Genomic DNA, 24,851 nt, shown 5'->3' with positions numbered 1-24,851 from the left:
CTGTGAATTTACTAGGGAAAGTCTGAAGTAATTAATTGAATTCATGTCTTAAATTTTGCAATGGTAATTTATCTGTTAAGAAATACTCATGAATAATTTTGAAATTGACAGCCATGTACATTGTACTATAAGTTTTGTATGCCGACGATTTCCAGCGCCCGAGTTTGATATACTCCTCTGAAAACCCCTTGTTGTGAAGATACGTAGCGCCGCCTATTCTAAACGAATGACTGAAATCTTTTAAATGAGTCCTCTAGAAATTTCAGTGACTTTTTCAAGATTGATTTAACTGACATTGCGTAAGAGGTAACCCATCGGTGTGACGCAGGAATTGACCGTCACAGCCTGGGCGTATGGAAATATACTTTTGTAGAACTACCTTTAAAGATGCAGAAACTGCTGTATCTAATGAAATTTTAATTAAAGGACCTGGACCAAACTGGTCCGTTTTTGAAACTGGTAGAAAGAATGTAAAGATAATGTCTGTTAATCGAGCTCCTTTAAAGGGAAATGAAATCTCGCTGACACTTAAAAAGTCCATGAAAAGCTAATTGAAAGCCTGCTGAAAATTGTTCGAACTGAGATGAGCAAACGAAGCAACTTATAATTCTATGAAGCAGTGTAGGGTCAATAGGGTTGCGAACATCTTTAGGACTCTGAATTCTTTTCAGGCCTACAAGCATTTTTCGAACTATGAAAAACTGCGTTTCGTCATTAAAACATTTAATTTTGCTAATAAAACATATCGCCGATATATGACTGCTTACAGTTCTGTATGCATACGACTGCTTTGACATAAATGATATATATTCCATAATGTGTTGCAATGTAGGTGGCCACCTAGCTGTGTTGTAGTTTAATCGCCTAAAATCTATTTTGCTGCAGAGATTGATGAAATCCTGTGAAATTGATAAAGGATCATGTGAAGCGTCATATGGTAAAAAAGTTAACAACCGAGAGACCTGTAAACGGCTTAATGCGTCACATATCGCATTCTGTTTCGATGGAATATGTACTGCTCTTATTTGAATATTTTGTTGTAAAAGTGGTAAAACTAATTTCCTTAACAATATCATTACTCGTTTATTACGAGATGACTTCTTATTTAAAATGTGAACAAGACTTTGTAGTCATGTCAAGGATTTCAATGAACGTAATCAATGTATTACAAGTAAACTTCTTCAGCAAGGCTACCATTATTATAAATTGCGTAAATATTTTGCTAAATTTTACTATCGTAATTCTGATTTGGTTTTAAAATTCAATAGTAATTTAAAGACACTTCTGCGAGAAGGTATTTCTAAACCCGTTTTTTATGGGGATGTGGTTTACAAACTTCGTAAGACCTTGGGTCATGGTAATTTTCCAACAGTATTTGGTAAAATTACAAAATATTTTATTAAAAGAGGTTATGACCCAACTGTTTTGGGCCAAACCGAATGTTTAGTGTTCAACCAGTTTACAGTTGAACACTACACTGCCCTCTGATTGTGTCTGACGGAAGAGGGGGAGGACTCTTTGATAAGCAGTTTTTAAATCCTACCAAGACTGAACTGTCTTGATATCTGTCTTCTGGCCTGTTTTGTCGGACACTTTTTCGGGTGTTTCTCTTGTTGCTCTGTCTTCTGAAAAGGCATTGAGTACATACGTTTTTGGTTCTTAAGGTTTGCTTTTTATATATTTGTACACGAGCATTTTTGTGTTTTACATGTCATGCCTTTTTGTTTCCATTACGTGTGTTAGAGATTCACTTGGCGGGGATTGCTTTTATATACGCTATCCCGTATCTTTGGAACATGGTGGGGGTAAGAGTGAGGTTAGGTGCGCACCATAAACCGGTTTAAGCTCCCCAGTGGTGTTTTTGCCACTGACCGTTCGAAGGCGGTGCTCCACTGTGTTCCTTTGTTTGGTCGTTTTGTCTTGTGTGTTTGTGTTGTGCACGTCTACGCGCTGTGTGTTTCGTTTTGAGGAAGCTGCGTTTTTGGTTCATGGTATTCCCTGTTTGATATTTGTATTTCGTTTTTTTTTCGGCGTGCCGTATTAAGCACGATTTTATGACCTCGTATGATCTTATGCCGCCTGAATAATGTTCCAATTGGATTGCTTGGCAAGGTATTCTCGGTATTTTCAGCCATAATGAGAGATTTTGTAAGAGTGGCGCTGATTGGAGGAAAGGCTGAAAATGTTTCTCTCTAAGTCATGTGTGACACTGAGCGAAAATGACAACGCGTTCATCATCTATAACCTCTGTAAGTACAGCACCATCGGGTTGTATGCGTACCACTTGAACAGGTGTGCGTAACCAAATATTCATCTGTTCATCCGGACATATTTCTGTTTTGTTATGTTTCCTTTCCTTAAGTTTTGTTCTTACAAAAAGGTAATTTGTTTTATACAGTCATTAACTCTTACCCTGCATTACAGCAACAATTTCTAACCAGTGAAAATCATTACTAACCTGCAACAACATGTCCGATACTGTTAAATTTTAGACTCTAAGTTTTAAATTAATCTTTCCGGTGAAAACAGTACTATACATATTCTGAATGATAGACAAATTTTATAATAAGCTGAAGTAGAGTAAGGGTTCATGCTGCTTCCAAAAATTCGAGAAATAAAGTATAGAACGTATTTCAATATTGTTTGCTTACTGTTATCATCTTTTAAGCACCAAAGGCTCAAAGTGAGCCTTTGTGATTGTTTGGTGTCCTTCATGTGTCCCTCCACAATTTCTAAACACAGTCTTCTTCAGAACTACTGTCGTCATTTATACAATAGAATAGAAAAAGTGGAAACTTCACAGGTCGCTCAACACGACAAAAACGAAAATGTCGCAGTCTAAATTACTAAATACCGACACACTATTGTAGTGATCTAAAAATTCTTACCGAATTTTCAAATTTTCTCGAAATGTAATTCGGAGGCTTTTTAGCTTGTGACATTGCGATATATAGTTCACAACTGAATGCTCGGCCTGATGGCATTGCCTTAGTGAAGAAATTTAAAAGACCTACCAACGATTTAAATGTATTCAATCGTACTTTTTTTGAAGAAATTATTTCTTGCAAACTTATTTTAGCTTTAGAGATTTTTTCCTCGGGAATTATAAATTCCATCCTCACTGAATCTAGATCAATACCTAAATATGTAACTATCGTGGTACGACCCTCGGTTTATCTTCATTAAGCGGAATACCTATATCGTGACAAACGTGTCTAAAATTAGCCATTAGATCTTGACATTCAGAGGTTTCCTTTTTCCCAAGAAAAATATAATCATCTAAATAATGATCAAGAAATTTTGACACTGTCCATTGTAACGATGTTGAAATTTTTTAAAAATAGAACAATTTTGAGCGACCTGATGGAGTTTCCACTTTTTCTATTTTATTCTCAAGTTTGAAAATGGTAAAAAAAATTAAATGGACCCAGCATACGATCTATCTTACTTCTTTGTCTATTTTTGCTCTTAATATATCAGGATGAAGAATGACCGACTTCAGATTATTTGAACAAATGAATTCTCGCGGGCCAGAGTACTGGAGTGAAAAGCCATTTTTGAATCCTGACAGTAGAAAAAAACAAAGACAAATATCAAACAGGGAACGCCACGTATCAAAATCGCAGCCTCCCCAAAACGATACCCACAGCACGCAGACGTGCACACCACAAACACACACATACACGCGCACACACACAAAGCCAACACAAGAGGACACAACGAACAAGCAAAGGAACACAGTGGGGCACCGCTGTCCGTGTGTAGGCTTTGTGTGTGTGCGCGTGTATGTGTTTGAGTTCCTTTGTTTGTTCGTTTTGTCTTCGTGTGTTGGCTTTATGTATGTGTATGTGTGTGTGTGTTTGTTGTGTGCACGTCTGCGTGCTGTAGGTTTCGTTTTGGGGAGGCTGCGATTTTGGTACGTGGCATTCCCTGTTTGATATTTGTCTTTGTTTTTTTTTACACAAATGCTGATATAAACAATTAAGTTTGCTGCAGAAACCTTTATTATTAAAATGAAAACAAGGCTTCAAAACTGACTGAGATAGCCGAGTAGTCATAGTCAACAGCAAAATTCACCATCTAGCACAGACCATTTGCAAGACTGGTACCGAGACAGTTTCCGCCTGAACAATTTGTCATAAGAAAGCCAACCAGTTGTATTACGTTTAGCAGCTAACCTAATTGTATGCAAATACTGAACAAGATCAGCGGCAAGATGTGGCTTTTTCATAATCATTATTTGAATAAATATCAAGAAAGCATCGATATCTGTCCACAAATTAATGGTTGTAATTTCTTTTACATTCTGTCCATCTGCCACAGAAAGCTTACCTTCTATAATTTTTAAAGATTGAGATTCCTTGCCTGTTTGGCGCCATATAACCTATACTGTGTTGGTGCGCCGTAAAACCCAAACAGATAAATAAATAAATGAGATTTCTTGCTATCTCTATCAAGTAAACTTTCCAATTGAATAACTTCGTTATTCTATATTTGTTCCTTAATTTTTTTGCGGCACGTGTACGGCCATATTAGAACACACATATTGCAAACTAAAAACATTACCTTCTGTGAGAGGAGGTAGAACAGTTGAAGATTGTGGTGGACAGAAATTGAAATCTGTTTTTAATTTTGTGTTGTACCATTCCATGTGTTTTATACACTGAAATAAATCAATCAATCAATCAAACAGACATCTTGGTTCACTACATTGATGGCCGAATCCATGTGGAATGACCCAGTCGGTTCTTGCGCCTGTGAAGTTGAAGCACCGACTTCTTGAAAAACTGTACCATATTGTGGAGAAGTTTGTTGGATGGTACTAATACTGGCCTGAGCAGTGATGCTCTCCATGTTGGCCAGAGCAGAGTGTCCAACATAATTGTTGGGAAACTGTTCATTTCCCTGCATATTACACTGAACACTACGAGACAGAGTGTTTGTAATGCTACTGGTCCGTAATTGTCCTTGAACTTGTCCAGAAAATGGAAGAAACGTATATTGTCCTTGTGGAATATATGAACCAATATTAGCAATACAAATGTTAAGTGTTCTGAAGTTGTCCTGAACCATAGTGTTGTCCCGGATAAGCTGGAAAAGTACCAAAAGCCGTACATGTACTTATACTGGGAAAAACCTGAGTGTTGGTGTTCTGGTATTGTCCTGCTATAAAGGAACCAGTGGCGGAGTAATTAGTAGATCCAGCACTGAAGGCGTGAGCATTTGTTGCGTCTGAAACGTGAGGCCCAAATAACTTAAGTGAGAGTTCGTGATTTCATTATATTCCGTCCTAACCGGATGACTCTGGGCTGTCAACTGGCTGGCTCAGGGTGTGCGCCTACGTGTCCTCCTGGTTTCAACTTGTGAGGCCACAGCTGAAGTCTCCGCCATACGGCGTTCGCCCCTGGATTTTCTCCTCAGCATTTCCAGATATGTAAATACTTTGAATAAACGGTTAAAAACATAAAGCGAAGGTATGGAAATATGTAGATATATGCCACGGACTCGGGTCTTTAACGGCCAAAATGCAGTTGGACAAAGATCTGAAGCCTATATTTTCATATAGAATAGAAAAGGTAGAAACTCCACAGGTCGCTCAACACAACAAAAACGAAAATGTTGCAGACTTGAATTGATTGAGCCTGTTCACGGACGGTAGTTAAAATGCATGCTACCGTCCACGCCCTCTAGCCCCGGGTTGAGCAGAACTCAACATTTACACATGCTAAAAATACAAAAAACAGTTTAGAGACATCCGCAGATGTGTTCATACGGCGCTACACATGGAACCTTCAATGCTTCACTAGCGTGTAATTCCATGAAAAGCGGCGTATGGTCCCCAGTTAAAATAATGGGTTTGCCCTAAACGAGAAAACAATGAGCAGAACTAAACAAACTGGAATTTAGAAAGGAGATCTTAGGTTATGGAGCCTGCATATCACAGGAACTGCCAATAGACAAAATTAAAAAGCAGGCACCATATCCAAGTAGAGTCTAGATTTAGAGCTAAATCTACTATAAAAAATTATAAAAATAACTAAAATATTTAGACTTTCTAAATAAATCAAGAGTATAACATGCACAGCTCGTTTAAAACTCTATTTTAACAATATTAAAAATAATAACCAAGACAAAAAATTTTCTGGCTTGTATTCCTTGCTGGAATCTTCGAAAGAGAACGCTGTGACGTATTTAATGCATTACGTCTGCAATTTTCACTGTTTGCCTTGTTTTCGGTGCTTCCGAGGGATCTACTTTTCAGATTTTATTTACTTCACAACAGCGGGTGTTAAGTGCTGTGTGGCGGCCGTAAAAAGTCGCCCCGACTTCATCTCAGTGTTGTTATATTTTCTGGTCCTTCGGGATCATTGATTTCAACTCATTTAGATTTGAAGATTGAATACTGCTTAAGCCGGTGCTAGAGGGCGTGGGCAGTGTTGCATTTTCCATTACTGCTCATGAACAGACTCAGTCAGAAAAACAAAGCAAAATATCAAACAGGGAATGCCACGCACCAAAAACGTAGCCTCCTCAAAACGAAACCCCCAGCACGCAGACGCGTGCACCACACACACACACACACATACACTCAAAGCCAACACATAAGGACAAAACGAACAACACACACGCACACAAAGCCAACACATAAGGACAAAACGAACAAACAAAGGAACACAGTGGGGCACCGCCTTGGAACGGTCAGTGGCAAAAACACCACTGGGGAGCTTAAACCGGTTTATGGTGCACCTAACCTCACTCACCCCACCATGTTCCAAAGACAAGGGATAGTGTAAATAAAAGTAATCCCCTCCAGGTGAATCTCTTACACACGTAATGGAAACAAAAAGGCATGGCATGTAAACACAAAAATGCTCGTGTATAAATATGTAAAAAACAAACCTTAAGAACCAAAAACGTATGTACTCAATGCCTTTTCAGAAGACAGAGCAACAAGAGAAAAACCCTTAAGGGCCCGACGAAACAGGCCAGAAGACAAATATCAAAACAGTTTAGTCCTGGTAGGATTTAAAAACTGCTTATCATAGAGTCCTCCCCCTCTTCCGTCAGACGCAATCAAAGAGGGAAGCGTAGTGTCCAACTGTAAACGGGTTGAACACTAAACATGCGGTATGTCTCAAAACAGTTGGGCGTAACCTCTTTTAATAAAACGTTTGATACTCTTTCCAAATACATTTGGAAAATTACCAAGATCTTACGAAGTTTGTAAACCACATCCCCATAAAAAACGGGTTTAGAAATACCTTCTCGCATAAGTGTCTTTAAATTACTATTGAATTTTAAAACCAAATCAGAATTACGATAATAAATTTAGCAAAATATTTACGCAATTTGTAATAACGGTAGCCTTGCTGAAGAAGTTTACCTGTAATATATTGATTACGTTCATTGAAATGCTTGACATGACTACACGCTCTGGCAAACAACATGACTAAACGCTCAATCAAACCGAGTCTGCAATTTTCACTGTTTGCCTTGTTTTCGGTGCTTCCGAGGGATCTACTTTTCAGATTTTATTTACTTCACAACAGCGGGTGTTAAGTGCTTTGTGGCGGCCGTAAAAAGTCGCCCCGACTTCGTCTCAGTGTTGTTATACTTTCTGGTCCTTCGGGATCATTGATTTCAATTCATTTAGATTTGAAGATTGAATACTGCTTAAGCCAGTGCTAGAGGGCGTGGGCAGTGTTGCATTTTCCATTACTGCTCATGAACAGACTCAATCAAACAGAGGCTGCAATGTTCACTGTTTGCCTTGTTTTCGATGCTTCCGAGGGATCTACTTTTCAGATTTTATTTACTTCACAACAGCGGGTGTAAAGTGCTGTGTGGCGGCCGTAAAAAGTCGCCCCGACTTCCTCTCAGTGTTGTTATATTTTCTGGTCCTTCGGGATCACTGATTTCAACTCATTTAGATTTGAAGATTGAATACTGCTTAAGCCGGTGCTAGAGGGCGTGGGCAGGGTTGCATTTTCCATTGTTGCTCATGAACAGACTCAATCAAACCGAGTCTGCAATTTTCACTGTTTGCCTTGTTTTCGGTGCTTCCGAGGGATCTACTTTTCAGATTTTATAACTTTACTAAACAAGGTCGCTGGAGTTGTCTTCCCCTCTCAACAATAAAATACATTTCAAGACAGGCTTTAAATATATGTGATTGGAAATGACTATTTTTAGGCATTAACCTTGCATAAAATTCAATGAAACAAACCCTTCCTTATTACCTCCTAAAATAGAAGGTAAGGGTAGGTTTCCCGGAAGCACAGAGCACCCTTAACACAGCAATTCATCACAAAATAGGCCCGCAACAAAAAGAAACGTTGGTGGAAAAATATAGCTTACAAGTTGCTTCAAAAATCCATCAAGTCCTTTTTAATTATATGCAAAATACAAAAAAAAAGGTAAATGGTAGATATAAGGGTGTGGGTGTTTGGGGAAGTGGAAAAAAAAGCAAGTATGAATATTCAAGTTTTCACTTCGAACTTTAAAAAAAAGGGTATCAAAGTTTCATACGCATTTTGTTTTGACTCCTACAGACAAAGCTTCGAATAATATTATTATTTGACGCATTTACTACAAAGCTGCATTACGAAATGTTTTGAAACCTACGAAAACTGATCAGTTATCACCACAAGATGAGTATATTACTGTAAAAATAGTTTAGATAATTGTGTAGATTTCATGAACTGTAAAACAAAATAAACAATGTTCGATTATAAACACCTATAATTATTGTTATTATACCACATAATCTCATAAAGAAAAGCTGGCAGTGATAACTTTAACTAATAGAAAACGTTGATTATGTGGCAGGTAATGAAACTACTAATCCCCAATGATAACAAGATTCCCGCCGAAACGCGAGGACGATTCCATTTCATGATAACCGATAAAATACCAATCCATAATGCTTACATATTACCTTCTAAATAATTATTAGTATTTCTTTCATCTTAAATCGACAAATATTACATGGAAACATAGCTCAGTCGGGTAAACCGCAGATAACATTTGAATATTATAAGCAAAACATTTTGTGGGTTCGAATCTTCGTGAGGGTCTTTTTTTCTCATTTTTTGTCTTTTTGTGTATTTTTTCTTCTTTTCGTTTTCATTTTTATTCCTGTATGTTTGTTTCTTTCTTAGGTGGTTCGTATTTGTATGTATGCCTTTATATAAAACAACAGTCTGTTTATTATTTGCATGGCTTAAATGCATGCATTTAGTCAATATCATCTTTCATATATTGGTAAACTTTTCTGATCTACCATATCGGCTAAAGATACTTCTCTGTTGTGTTGTCACATAGTTCATGAAGGAATCTAAATGTTTATGAGAAAAAAATTAATGTCGATGCTGAGTTTCGAACCCACACGACAAAATATCTGTTTAACACGGACTGTATGCTTTACCACTGAGCTAATTTCCAATTGGTATAAAACCTGGAAGTATTTAGATTGTAACATGTTAGAAAAATGTTGAATTCCCTATGTTCCATTTTAATCTATTTATAGTCATGTTTGTAAATATCAAGTTATCGTTGGGGCATAGTACTAATAAACTTTGATAATGTGGCAGTTGAGTCCAATAAGTCCAGGGGTGTTCAACGATAATCCGTCATAGATCTATTGCAAAGCAATTATTGGACTTACCTGTATTGGACAATAAACAGTGTCGATTGTATTCAGGTCAACTGCCACATTATCAAAGTTTATTAGTAAAGCATTTATCTTACAATACACCTTGGGAAGGGTATATTTATTATGATAGAAACCTTCGTATTAGAGGGGATAGGAAGTAAATGGTGTCTTTCTGTGGTTTAAGTGAGAAAATTGTGTCTATCGGGTATGGCAGATTTTGAACATTGACAAATCATCACCCTAGGGCGGATATTCTGCCAAGTATGTGAGTTTTACTTTGGAAACATTGCATGCGTGCATTCTGTGACCACGCTATTTATCTCCTCCCGACAATTTATCCTGAGTCTGTACCTGGCGCCGTAAAAAAGTTATTGAGCGCTTTATACGGAGATAAATAGTTCAAGTCCTGCTCAAGTCCACTTTTCCGACGAGTTTTGTAAAAAAACACTACATGGTCGACCAAATTTATGACAGCAAAGGCTTTAGAATTGTACTTACATCTGCATAGCACAAGTGCAAGAACCCTTTATTGCCGATGTTTTTTTTTTTTTTTTTTTTGAAGCCGATTTCAGTATCTTACGGGGAACTTTAAAACAATTTGGTCACCGAAAGACACCATTTACGTCCTACCCCCTGATATTACCAAAGCGCTGTTACAACAGGGTTACCAATATAAAAAACTACGGAAGGCTGTCACTAAATTTTACAACAGATCGCCTGAACTTTTAAAGAAATATAACACCAACCTTAAAACACATTATACACCCCACATACAATGGGAATGTAGTTTATAAAATTTGGAAAATGAAACATTATTCGGATATTAGTCAGATATTTGTAAAGCAAACTGTGTAAGTATTTGATAAAATGCGAAAAATCGAAAAGCACAGTGCTTGTTTGGTGATTGAGTAGTGTTCGTAGTTCTGATAGAACAGGAGATGATATAACGATACTGGTTTCATTAACGTTGGAGAAAAAACATTGAGCAGGATTTTTATTGTTGTATTTAATGACCTAATTATTGACTGATCATGACCCATATTCGAAATTTACCTCTAAGCCTCGTTATATGGAATGAAATGTATTGCATATAAAAGGTTGTGCTTGAATTCAGCCTTACGTGGTTGTTCATCCGAAATGACTGAGTTTCAAACTTAGCTCCGATGTTATCAAGAAATGTCAGGAATGTGGACTCTATATAATTATTTTATAGTAAATATTGATTAATTCTATTGTAGGCATTGTTATTTGCCACATTTATTTCATTTGATAGGGGGTAAAGGCCTTTTATTCCAACCGAAGATCCGGGTACTGCTTTGTAAAGTTAATGTTTGCTAGTTTTTAAACCAATTTTATTGTGTTACTTTTATGGTTTGTATATAAGTAAGTTTTATACTACTACATCTGTATAAGTATTTGTTAAGGAAGGATAGTTGTTCATTGTTAAGGATTGTTGTATGTTGTGATGTTATGTCGTTGTTTCTATGTATTAAGTTTATAACTCACACTGCAACTCCTGAAAGGTACAAGGCTCTTTTACAAATGTCACCTAACAGTAAGGCAAAAACTGACCTTTGAACCAAGGTGACTTGTATTTTAAAGTTGCTTGCTCTATTATCTCAATGTAGGTTTCTTACAGACTGACCTTAAGCAATATCAGAACAATGGTCTTTCTTGAGAGGTGGCTGATTGCAGAACATTGACTTTTTGCCCTTCCAACATACCAGTTGATCAGTATGTGACTGTGTAAAGTGGTAAAGGTGTTTATAGTAGTGAACTGTTTAATTAATATTCATTGCTGCGTATTCAAAAGCTGTTCTCCCAAGGAGGAGGTGAAGAAAAAAACAACAACATCAATACCCTCTAAGTAAATTCACCAACGTTATCGTCAACATATAACACTTTAGTTATAATTTTCTTGTTACTTTTAAACTGTGGGTTTCACGCCCTTATAAAGGGGATAAAATGATGTTTGTTGTGTTTTATGCTCCTTCCTCATCATTCAACTTGAAAGTATTAAATTATTACTCATGAAAAAGGTAACCTTCTTTCTGGCGCATTCATCAAACTGAAAACGAAAAAAAATTTCCACGTGATGTCCGACACAGATTGCTTTCTTTACCGCTCTTTGATTTCTTTCCTGCTTCTTTTTTCTACCGAAACTTGTTTTTCTCGTTTGTGTTGTTAAATCGGATGCCATTATTAGGGCCAGATCAGACATAAATAAAAATTTGAAATTTTGCAAATCGAAAGGAAAAAGTCATTTACGACATACACTGCACTGCACTCACAAAAAAAGCCATCATGTGTGTGTGTGTGTGTGTGTGTTTGTTGTATGCGGGTCTATAGTTGACCGTCTAGGAAGACCGTGTTTTTGAAGCGTTCCCTGCAAAATATTCATTCTTGTTTTTTATCTACTTTTCGCAACACTCCCACCAATTGTCTACCCATACCCATTTTTGCATTTTTAATAAAATTAAAATGTACTTTTAGTTAATTATTTTTTGATTTTGTAAAGTTTGTTAATATTTGCGAACAGTTTTTGAATATACTTTTTCTTGAAAAAATAAGTGTGTTTTAGTTTTTTCGAGAGCATTTTAGCTGCTGAGTATAAACTACTCTCCTCCATGGTACATTGGCGTACTTAAATTTCGGTTTCATTGACAACAAAAATAACTTTTTTCGGGAATAACTTAGAATATGCTTTGTTTTGGATAACGGAATTACAATATTAGTCTTTAGTTTGTACATAAACATTAGAAAACAGTTATTTATTCATTATTTAAATCATCATGTATAATAATTATATAATGTCACTTTCAAAGGTTTTCTCATGGAATGGCCCATATACTTACCTTAAATGGCACGTCATGCATTTAAAAACGAGACCGCAAATGTATTGATAAGATATAAAATCAACGGATGCCATTATTAGGGCCAGATCAGACATAAATAAAAGAATTGAAATTTTGCAAATCGAAAGGAAAAAGTCATTTGCGACATACACTGCACTGCATTCACAAAAAGCCATCACAACTACTCCGCGCCTATGGGTGCGGAGAATTAGACTCCTTGATGCTTTTCTCCTAAATCCTACAAAAACGGACAAAGGTGGTGGATTTTTGCCTTGCAGCCTGCTTAGTCATGCCTTTGGTGCTCAGAAAACTTGTTGAATTATACCTTAGATTGACCCTAACTATACGTTTTACTTTAGACAATCTGGTAATTTGTCACTTATGTTAGAGCAATTCTCAGCAGGTAGTTATTTTATTTACACTGTCTTATATAGGGTAAGTGGATTGGCATGCCCTAAATGCGTTCAAGCCCCCCGTTTCCTTTATGTAGGTTACTGACCGTTCCAAGGCGGTGCCAATATTTTCAACTTTTTGGTTCGTTTCGTTTATGTTACGTATGTTGTTTCGCTTGTTGTAAGGCTTTCTCCATCCCTCTCCCTCCCCCCAATCCCACCCCAGACCCCCACACACCCAGCCCTCATCCACCCTCTTACATTTAAACCCCACTTCCTTTTATCATGAGTGCGTCATTGTGTCCACCATGTTTTTTGCCAGCCGCTCTGGGCTGTGACCAACTTTGTTGCCTTTTCTTGCTTGTTTCTTTGCTTTGCTTTGCCTTGTGCGTGCGTGTGTGTGTTTGTCGTATGTGGGTCTGTAGTTGACCGTCTAGGAAGACCGTGTTTTTGAAGCGTTCCCTGCAAAATATTCATTCTTGTTTTTTATCTACTTTTCGCAACACTCCCACCAATTGTCTACCCATACCCATTTTTGCATTTTTAATAAAATTAAAATGTACTTTTAGTTGATTATTTTTTTATTTTGTAAAGTTTGTTAATATTTGAGGACAGTTTTTGAATATACTTTTTCTTGAAAAAAAATATGTGTTTTAGTTTCTTCGAGAGCATTTTAGCTGCTGAGTATAAACTACTCTCTTCCATGGTACATTGGCGTACTTGAATTTCGGTTTCATTGACAACAAAAATAACCTTTTTCTGGAATAACTTAGAATATGCTTTGTCTTGGATAACGAAGTTACAATATTAGTCTTTAGTTTGTACATGAACATTAGAAAACAGTTATTTATTCATTATTTAAATCATCATGTACAATAATTATATAATGTCACTTTCAAAGGTTTTTTCATGGAATGGCCCATATACTTACGTTAAATGGCACGTCATGCATTTGAAAACGAGACCGCAAATGCATTAATAAGATATACAATCAAATTACTTATATTTGAAAGAAAGTGGTGCTAATGTTATAATTGTATAATAATCATCTTTCTATCAAAAAGGTCAACTTTATACGAATCCAAAACCAATGAGATCTTTCGCATCGGTTGCAAAAAGAACGACATAGTTTCTAGTTTTATGAGGGAATGTTTTGTACCCTTCTTCCCTTTGTTGGCTTTATCTTCATTAAAGTGTTAACCTAAATTGTTTTACAAATAAAAATAGGACATTATGTAAGAGCATTTCTAAAATATTGATTCATAAAATATCTATCATATTGTATCCTTCGGCTTTAATTAATTTTACTGTATAATCTTGTTTTTAAAATAATGAAATAATAACCAGAGCATATAAGTTTACACTATGCATAACACAATCCAACTTGGAAACAATTATACTTAAACTATTAAGCGGTTGGTTTTCTTTTTCAGTTTGCTATTAATTATACTCTGTTGACATAAGAAGACAACGAGTTTTTTAATGTTCCATAATTATGTAGATCTATGTCACTCACGTCGTGAAGAGTTCGATATAGCCGATAATTGTCACTTTCGCACCTTGCAATCTGTTTAAGGATGAAACCAAATTGAAAGAATTATAGATATATTAATATATATTCATTGTAGAATGATGCGACATAAATAAAGACTAATCTGGACACTCACCTATATGTTAAGAAAAGCCTAAGTGACTTTAACACTCTTGGTGAAAGGTCAACAAAATAGCCGTTTCTTTGAAACGGTTCAGTAGATTATGATTCAAGGAGGAGTGATGCCATATTTCAGCAACATCTATGAGATGGTTCCAGAGGAGATGCTGTTTGAAGAAAATGTGAACAAACCGGCAGCACTTCCATCAGCATGATTTTAATCTTCCTCTTAAATGCAAAAAAAAATAATATAAAACGTAAATGCCCTCAAATATAAAAGACACTGCAGCTCATGAACAAAATGCAAAATGTACTGACTTTGCTATGTTTATCCGACAATAACTTTAAAATCTGTTAAAATCAGATTATAATTTTAGAGTTGTTAAGTTGAATATACGATATTATTCATATGTGGTTTTGATTAGGAGTAACTGGCGTTCGTTAATATAAAATTTGTAGAGACTTTAACGTTTTCTTTATAAAACTTTACCTTTTAGCAGTATATGGGAGCACAGAGATACCCATGCATAGATTAAGTTGGTTTTCAAAGACAGCAACAGAACTTAAACAAACTTGTTTATGCCGTTGCGATTCTCAAAAAGCATGATCCAATCGGATAGGAGTCTTTGTCTTATTACCTATCAATGGAAACTTTAAAAATATATAACAATATCTTGAAAATGATTTTAGTGAACCATTTTACTAAGATTGTTTACTTTGTTTCATTTGTAAGAAACTTGACCACTAAATGGTTAAGTCTCCGTAACTTTCTTATACCTAGCAAAATCTGATTCCGGAGACAATTCCTACAGAGCAATATTGTCATTAATCTGATAAAGTGGCGAAAACCATTGCTGCACTAGATATGAAACTTTGATGTTTTTGTGTGTAATTAGGTTTGTTCTGCAAAATAAAATGCACTAGCAAACTGTATTTGAGTTTGGATAGTCACGATGACTCAAATATTAATTCTAACACTTTAAAGATTTTCTTTTATATTATAAAGAAAGAAGGATTTTACCGTGTATTGTCTTGTCGATTAAAACATGTTTCACAAAATGACCTACGTTATTCCCTTGTATTTAAAACCGCATGTTATCAATGAAATCACGCTTAATATCCCTTCCTGGTGCATTTCGAACGTGTTAGAATGGAATTAGATTTTAGTTTTGTGTGCTTTGTTGACAAATAAAACACTTTTTTTTTCGTTCAGATGCCTCGTAATTAAACACTCAGCCTTCGTGATTAAATTACTACGCATTCATTGGCCATTCAACAAATATAGGAACACCTATTTAAGGGATAATCAAAAGGTTATTTATTCTGCCCAAAAATATATATGAATGCTTGATTTGATGTTGTAATGGTTTGAACTGGCAAATTTAGATAAATAAATAAGGTTATGTGCATAAGTATTTTGATTTTAATTTTAAATATAGTTGGAGCTAATTATGCATAGAAATATAACTGAAAACTAGCGCTATAGTCTTAATGTTTATTTCTAATACCACAGTCATGTTTTGTCAGAAAAAAATCTATTTTTAAATGGATAGAAAATATGATAAACTAGGTGCTCCCCTATTGGCAAAAGTGATCCCCTATTGGTGAATCGGATAGGTTTAAATATTTCTTCACAACTTCAGACATAAAAGATTGATTAAAAAAATCAAACTCTTATATGAATGCGAGCAATAGTTCTAAGTGTTAGTAAGTTTACATATCATGAAAGTTTAAACATTCTTCACTACTTGCTAAAAGTGTAGATAGTGATCCGCTATTGGCGAGTTATCTGTATCTATTCTCTTTATAATATTATATTTTTAGGAATGCAAATTTATAAATAATCAAGAATTTATCAGCTTAGTAAAAACATTAGTTATAAGAATAAATTTTCGATTTATCAGTTTTACAGGTTCAAAGACCACAATTTATGGAAAGGAGTTGAAATTTTGTACAAAATTATTAACTCGTTAGAAATGGACGATGAAAGTGGTAACATTCGGATATCGAATCGATGCGCAAGCGACAACATATCGGAGTGACTTAAAACCGATAGTCAAACCGATGTCGATCAGATACTGTTAATATACCTATCCGATATACAAGAGATATTTGTCCAATAAAGACTAGATATGCATCTGCTGGTTGAGTTAGTGAGCATTATGTACTTTAAATACAACACTTTTTACATGGCCTACCTATTACGCAGTCATGTCATATCTAAACCTATGTCTTGAAGAATGTATTCTTCTTGTTCCGTAGTACTCCTGGTAGTATTCACAATAATATTATGTATGTTAATAATTTGGTCCATTGAAAAAAAAAATGCAGGAACATCTTACCGAACCGCCAAAAGAAAGCCATCCAGTGAACGAAAGTCGAAGAATTGTAACAGAAGGTCTGGACACATTCGGAAATATTTTGGTACTATTGATTATAGTGTCTAATATATTTATAACCGGGTTTGGGGTTGATCCAATTATCAATGAGAAGTATAAATGTTTTTGCTTTTTTTCAGGCGCCCTCGAAAGGGGTTGTCCCATTTATTATCCCCATCAATGGCGTGATAGGGGTTGAGGAGCATCTATCTATCCGCCTTAAAATAAATAAATCAATATCTTACATTGTAATGCAAGCAATAAAGTAATACATCTTAAAAAAATGAAACACATATAATTTCATATCTCCAGTAGGAATGTTTACGTAGTACTGAAATAAATGGCCTATATCAATGTTGTGTAACAATCATAAGGTATCAGCTACTCAAACTTTAAAAAGTAAGTTTAGACTATATGTTATGTAAAAAAACATCATTTCAACAAACACTATCAAAAGCATGCTTCTCCGAAAGCGAAAATGACAAGGTAGATAAGACGACTGAGAGATAAATAAACAAAGAGTTGAATTGCTTCCCTTACATCATCTGAAAAGGTTTTAAAAATCGTGAAACGAAGTTGTCTCTCCTTATCAGAAAAGTTGAAATGAATTTTATCACGGATATTAGTAAAAGGTTTCCTATAAAAATCTTGTTTTTGATTGAATCTTACTATTGAATTTGCAATTATTTCGGTATTTCCAAATAGCCCATTTTGTTTTAAAAATGACAGTGTTTATTAGTATATTAAGGCTGTTATGATTATGTTCGTATAATCCAAAAAGTACTGCAAGTTTAAAACAAGTGATATCAATATTTAACCGTGTTAAGATGTTCAGCCTTTCTTTTATACATTTCCAAACATTTTCAGCACAGTTGCATTCCATTATTAAATCAAAAAACGTTTCTTCGTATAATTTACATAGGCAGCGAAAGAATTTAAAATCTGTCCCCAAATATTTTTCCATGGAAAAGTGACGTTTAACTTATTTTCCCATTTATATTCTACCGTAAGTTTTGATTCTTTCCGGGTCGAAATATTTGAAAGTGTCCAGACTTGGGCCTTAGTTCAGTGCCATTTATGTGCATAGGTAAAATATTTTCAGAATTGCAGTCACTTTCCTACAAAGCATTTACAGTACAACCTCTCCAGAGCGGCCTTCTATGAAGCAAATTTCCCTAAGCTGAGATAAACTCAAATTTACCTCTCCAGAGCATGAACCTCTACATAACAGTCAATATTTGTATCTCCCGAATGGTGTTGCTCTACAGAGGTTGCACTGTATGTATTTGTTTGGATACTACACTTGATAATATTCCATTCAGCGATCCAGTTTTGTTTATTTTCTAACATATTTAATAAAATCTGTAAAATGATCCTTTAGAAGCAAAGAATGCAACCAAAAAGAAGAAAAGCAGACTCGGTTTGATTGAGTCTGATCAAGAGAGGTAATGAAATGTGCAACACATCTCAACCCCGTAGCACCGGCTTAAGCGGAACTCTATTATACATATGTTGAATGGACTTTTTACAGCCGCCACACGGCACTTGAAGAATAGCAGACTTGACTTGATTGGGACTGTTCATAACAACACATTACGAAAGTATTGCGATCATAACCCCAAATATCTTTTAAAAACAATATGTTACTTTTTATGTAAGAACTAAAAAATTGGTGTTTATTTCGGTACTTGATTTCAGAATTACAAAATATGTATGTATATTAACATCAAATATCGATAGTGGTCTCAAGCAGTTTTTAAAACGGACCCAATGTTCAGGAGCGATTTTATATAAAAAGTTACTTTTTTCGATTTGTAAGGTTAGTTTTCAAAAGTATTTACAAAGAAAATAAATTTTCATTTACTTTTCGATCGTAAAGGCGTAGGAAGTATTTCCCTATAGCGTTCCAATTTTTTTCCTTTAAGTGTGTAACTTTATATAACATTTTAACGTTAAAACGTACATACATTTTTGATATATTACACATCTTAAGGTCTCCGGAGTTTGGCACGGACCTTATACACATAAAATCATCAACTTGTATTTTCTAATTCTTTTTGCATACATATTTGATTACACATGTATGTTTCCACATTTTCTATTTTTATTATCACAGCAGCGTTGTGCCGTGTGGCGGCCGTAAAAATTCTCCCTGTCGTTCAGAACGACGTTTATGTCGTGTTATTGATACTGTTTAGTTTTTCAGCTTGAAAAATCCAGCCTGGGTGGTTCCAATACTCCTGCTTCCATAGCTTTGGGTATTGTATAATCACCCCTTGGATATGATGCCTGCTTTTTAATTTTGTCTTTCGGCAGTTTCTGTGATATGCAGGTTCTATTTATTCTGAAATTTGTTTTGATTGTCTAATACTCAAGAAAAGCAAGTCACTTTTTGTAGCAAGCTCACGTAAAAATGTAAATGTAAGAATTGAATGTTATCTTTGTTCGTTTTTACGGGTATAAAATAGAAAAAGTGGAAACTTCACAGGTCGCTCAACACGACAAATACGAAAATGTTGCAGGCTCGGTTTGATTAAGCCTGTTCATGGACGGTAGTGGCAATGGATACTACCGTCCACGCCCTCTAGTCCTGGGTTGAGCAGAACTCAACATTTACACATGCTAAAAGTACAAAAAGCAATTAAGAAACAACCACATTTGAACTTCTTGCAAATAATCGCGATCCATGAATTCACAAGAAGTCTCAATGCGGTTTATACCCGTATAAACGGACAAATATATAGCATTTAATTCTTAATTACATAAAATAATTATCTCATTCACGACGCTGTGAAGTTTTCAAGACCAGTAAGACGCTAATAAATTTTCAGACATTTATTTTCATAATAAAGTGAAGACAGATCTTGGATCCAAAATGTATTTTTAAGGGAGATGGTAATTCCTTTCATTCATTTCCACTCAGCAAATACACTAGAATTGTTCAAAAAAGCTATCTCTGTAATAAAAGTAAAATAAGCAAATCTTTATGTTGTAAAACCATCATTAAGAAATTTTGAAGTTGTGCTAGGGTGTTTTAGACACTCCACTGCGATAACAAATGTTTTGATGCATTGAATAATCCTTTATATAGTTGTATCGGCGATGTATTTATCTAACTATTCCATTACAATCATATACTTATTGAGTTAGGTACAAGATTAGGATTCAAACAGGTGTATCTTTCTAATCTTGTCTTGTTCTTTTCTCTATTTTCTTTGGCAATTCGTGCAAGGTTTGCTCGGAATTCATCAACTACCTTCAGCGCCTTTTCATCAGTTATGTACTTGACCTCGAAATCACCTAGCTTGTTCATTGCTCTTGTACTAAGGACATTAGTAATGACCATGGTGTCGTATGTTGTCGTTTTATCTGGTAGGCTCTGGACCAAGTCTTCCTCGTCTAAAGCACATTTACTTTTTGGCGGACTTCCACGAAGACTTAGCGGAAGATTTGGTGGATAGGCGTACTCCTCATACTGTCGGAAGTTAGCGGCAGCATGTTGAGCACTACATGTGAAGATAATGCTTGTCAAAGTAAGGCATACCTGCTCCTTGCTGCTAAACTTGCTATTTTCTCCAAACACTCCCTTCATGTCGAGACCCTGTTCGCTTACTGGATCAGTGAGCTCTTTTCTCCAATTCTGTAGTTCGCTGTCATCTCTAACGTCGTTGTCCGAGGCGTAGTATAGATCAAGATATTTCCGAACATACAACAGAACAGCGTTGTAGAGATCTAAGGCATCGTCCCTGTAGTAATAATGGGGAAGTAGTTTCTGATCGTCGACGCCCCTTCTTTTCAGGTCAGCTGGTACGGTACCTTCAACGTCCATTCTCCACATCTTATGTTTTCGAACTATTAGCGCTTTCATTCCGTCGCTGCCAAGTGTAAGGAGTTTGTCTCCATAACCGCCCTGATCTAGCAATAGTGGAAGGCCAGTTGAATTGATTGCCAAAAGATAGATGAAGTGTGGCATTAGCAATTTGTACACTGGGTGACATTTGTGTATCTGCCTGTGTGTAGAAGCGACAACGCCTTCCATCTTCAAGTGAGTGAGGCCAAGATGTGTAACGGACTGATGATAATTTGCATCCGCTACATTGAACCACATCTTGGCTAGAATCCATGTGTTTTCGGGATCACTTGGAAGAAAAACAGGATTAGTAATGCCCGATTTCTGGAAAAGCTGAATGGCGATTGGCACTATTTTACCATCATTACGTTGGAAAAACAACGCTATGGGAGTGCTCATCACGTATCCAGCTTTTGTTGGTAGGTTCTGTAATATTTCATAATCGATTATGAAAATTCTTTTTCTCTTTAGGGCCTCCGAGAGTGACAGATTTTCAAGAAACAGCCGTAGCATCTCGCCACTGACTTTAAGCTTTTCTGGTATCTTTGTACACAAGGAAATAACATTGCTATTTACACCCATCAGACGTTGCATTCCAAACAGAACATCATCTCGCCACCTGTGTAATGAAGTAAGTTTCAATTTTTGGTTTTATAAAAGAAAGTATTTAGAAAGTTATCCTGAATGTTGTTTATAAAACCAAAAATTGACAGGTTTGCCATTCAGGTATTTTAACATTTTCTAACATTCGACCGGAAATCGGGGATTAGAACCCAGCCAACGTCTTGTACAATTATTTAAAAAAAACGAGAGAAGTACTATTCAGAATATCTCAGTTTTTCTGTGCAATCAGGCTAAAATACATTTTGTATTAATAAAGTATTTTCTTTCCCTTAGGTAAGATAACATTATGGACGTACCTCCTGTTCGCAATGTTTATAAATTTATAGTCAAAAGATACAGTATTGTTTATGATTACAGTATTATTTTGAACAATTGAACTGAATTTCATCGATATCTTTTGATATTTCTGTATTAACGTTTATATTACCTGTTGAGATTCGACGGCTCTGGAAACACATCAAATACCCAATGGTAAACTTTCTGAATGTCTGCTATTTCCTTAAATCCACCAGAAAACAGTTCCCTTAATTTGGCGTCAAGCTCTAACTCCTTCAGCTTCCCCACTATATCTAATCCATAGCAGAACGAAAACTCTTCCTCTGATGGTAATGTCTTCACCAATGGCGGGCCACCTGGAAGTTTCTCTTCGGTAAGCTCATACAAGTCCCTCATTTCTTCGAGATCGCCTTGTCTTTCCGCTAAAATGGATATGCATTAGGTTATTTCATTATCTGACCAAGCATCTTATCAGCTAGTTATAAAAATGTTGTATCAAGTATTTTTTCAAAGTTTGATAAACATAAGAGATATGTTGGCTAAATGAAGACTATATCAGATCATCACCCATCGTTAAGTGCTTTATGTACTAAAAGCAACGTCAGAGATCCAATAAACGGCGACTGTCCATGAACAAAATACAGCCGTCCAAGCAAGACATGAAGCAGTGTATGAATAGATGTGCATGCAATAGCTTCACCGATTTGTATAATCTGTAACATCATATATTACTACTTAAAACTTTAAGACTGTTCATGTGTTTAAATTAGATATTTAATTACCGGTCAGCTGAACGAACAAGTACGAAACATGAAAAACGTTACCTGTAAAATCTCACCGGTACGCTGAATACAGTCGACATTGTATTAAGAGACCACCCAAGGGACTGCTAAGAAGTGGTCACTTAATGGAATGGTCTCTTAACGAATTTCAGTCAGATGAAAAGGAAAGTTATTTTTTAACTTTTAATGTAACTGTATTTATTATGAACATACATGTATGGTTTCAAAACCTGTTTTAACATCGTGAACACTTTTCCAAGTCCACAAACCGTGAAATTTATGGCTAGATTGTTTGTCAGTTCGACTGATACAAAGGTTAATTGCATTCAGTCACGTGCAAAACGTACTCGCTAATTACATAGATGAAGAAATGTCCGGTAGAATTTTGGTACCCGGTCGCTTAATAGATACTTTTGTCGAATATTTTACCTGTCGGGACTACATTAATGTGGTCTCTAGTCGTTTAATAAAAAAGTCGTTTAATGGAAAGAATTTATATACTGAAAACGTTCGGGAGGGATTTTGACTGGTCGTTTAATACAAAAATCGCTTAATAGAGGTGGTCGCAAGTACGATGTCGACTGTATGCAGAAATTCCTTATTTGAAACAAACTGTCTTCTGACTGAAGTCCTGTTAGGTTGAATCTTTTATAGGATGTGGTTAAAATACCTTGGATAGTTTCTTTAATTAACAGTTTGGAAAATGGAACGTATTGTAAGAAATGTTAAGATATGGCAATTAGATAAATGATTAATGCGAAATAGTACCGGATCTTAAGGCTTTATTTCTATGAAACAAGGAGTGGAAAAGTTTAAATGTTCACATTTATACATTTTTCATCTTTGAAGTTTTAAAATACATGATTTTAGATGGTGAACATATCATGATTTAGTTTGTAAATTCATCTTCTTATAGACTTAACACATGGATTAACCTTTTTCATGCTTGACACGATTGATTCTGTCTTTGCGACCAGTGCAGATCATGATGAACCTGCACATCCGTGCAGTCTGATCATGACCTGCACTATTTGCCATTCATTCAGTATCTTTTTGATATGCACCCCATTTAACAGTTATTGGTACTGTTCAAATTGAAAGATGGACAAGTTCATTATAGAAATTTAGCTGGGTAAGGCTTAAATGTCTCCAGTTACTTCCTCAAACGTTTAAGTCTGTAATTTAGAATCAGACATTAAAATGCTATTTTTTCTTGTCTGTACTAGCACAGATTTTAATGAACCTTCGCATGAAAATGCATAATGTATTCTACTGCAACAAAGATCTCAGCAAAATTTCACTTGTATGAATTTGTTGTAGCAAATTGAATATGTGTTGTTCTTAAGACTAAGTAACGCTGATGAATAAGGCTCCAGAAGTGTCGGCCTTTTTAAGGGCTAAACCTGTTTACGTAAAAGTTCAGTCAATGACATAACTGAATATTAAATTTGACAGAGGGAAATCCACTTTATGCTAACGAAAATGTCGCATATTTTCAGTTATAAGTGACAAGCTCTAAAAAAGCGTCAATTTTACGAGTCTAATTCTGCATTGTAAGATAAAATATGACCACAGAGTAGGACAGACTGTCAATGTGCTTTACAAAATAGTGTTTTTAGTGTAAACATCAGTAAAAACAATATTTACTTCTGCACTGTAAGATAAAATATTACCTTCTCTACAACATACAGAGTAGTGTTGTGTGTGTGTGTGTGTGTGTGTGTGTGTGTGCGTGCGTGCGTGCGTGCGTGTATGTGTGTGTGTGTGTCTGTATGTGCGTGTATGTGTGTGTGTGTGTGTGTGTGTTCGGGTTTAACGTCTTTTGCAACAATTTTTCAGTCATATAGACGGTGTCTGCTTGTAGCAGTGAGCACAATGCCCAACTTTATAGTGCTGCCTCACTGGAATATCACGGCTTAGACACGTGGCATGATACCCCACCCAGTCGCATTATACTGACACCGGGCTGACCAGTCCTAGCACTATCCTGTTAATGCTGAGCGCCAAGCGAGGAAGCTACTAGTACCATTTATTTTACGTCTTTGGTATGACACGGCCGGGGATCGAACCCACAACCTCCGGTCCCGCACTCGAAGCGGACGCTCTACCACTAGGCTACCGAGGCGGTTAGGAAGTAGGACAGACTGTCATTGCGCTTTACAAAATAATGTTTATAAGATCCGGAGAAATGTGCAGGATGCAGGTTACACTTCAAGCCAAGAACAATTCTCTGGTCCTTGAACGTGCATGGTGTTAACAGCAACACAAGACATTATTTTAAAGTATAATATCTAACTTTTGATAAAGAGAGAGAATATGTGGTCTAGAAAGTACATAAATATAAGATGATAGTTCTGCCACCGGGCAGTTGAACCAACTACAGTCCCA

General features: G+C 35.9%; 1 protein-coding gene across 1 annotated transcript; it reads right to left on the bottom strand.

Moving 5' to 3' along the window:
- Positions 1-19,841: 19,841 nt before the first annotated feature.
- On the bottom strand, positions 19,842-22,084 carry LOC128556770 (polyunsaturated fatty acid 5-lipoxygenase-like). The gene is made up of 2 exons (XM_053542452.1): positions 21,833-22,084; positions 19,842-21,400 (listed from the first exon to the last, which is right to left on the bottom strand). The coding sequence occupies exons 1-2, from the start codon at positions 22,075-22,077 to the stop codon at positions 20,062-20,064; spliced, it is 1,584 nt and encodes a 527-aa protein (XP_053398427.1). The 5' UTR covers positions 22,078-22,084; the 3' UTR covers positions 19,842-20,061.
- Positions 22,085-24,851: the final 2,767 nt, after the last annotated feature.

The sequence above is a fragment of the Mercenaria mercenaria genome, chromosome 4 (genome assembly GCF_021730395.1).
Source record: "Mercenaria mercenaria strain notata chromosome 4, MADL_Memer_1, whole genome shotgun sequence".
NCBI lineage: Eukaryota > Metazoa > Mollusca > Bivalvia > Venerida > Veneridae > Mercenaria > Mercenaria mercenaria.
Note: the sequence above shows the minus strand (reverse complement) of the source record. Positions and strands in the feature narration are given on the sequence as shown.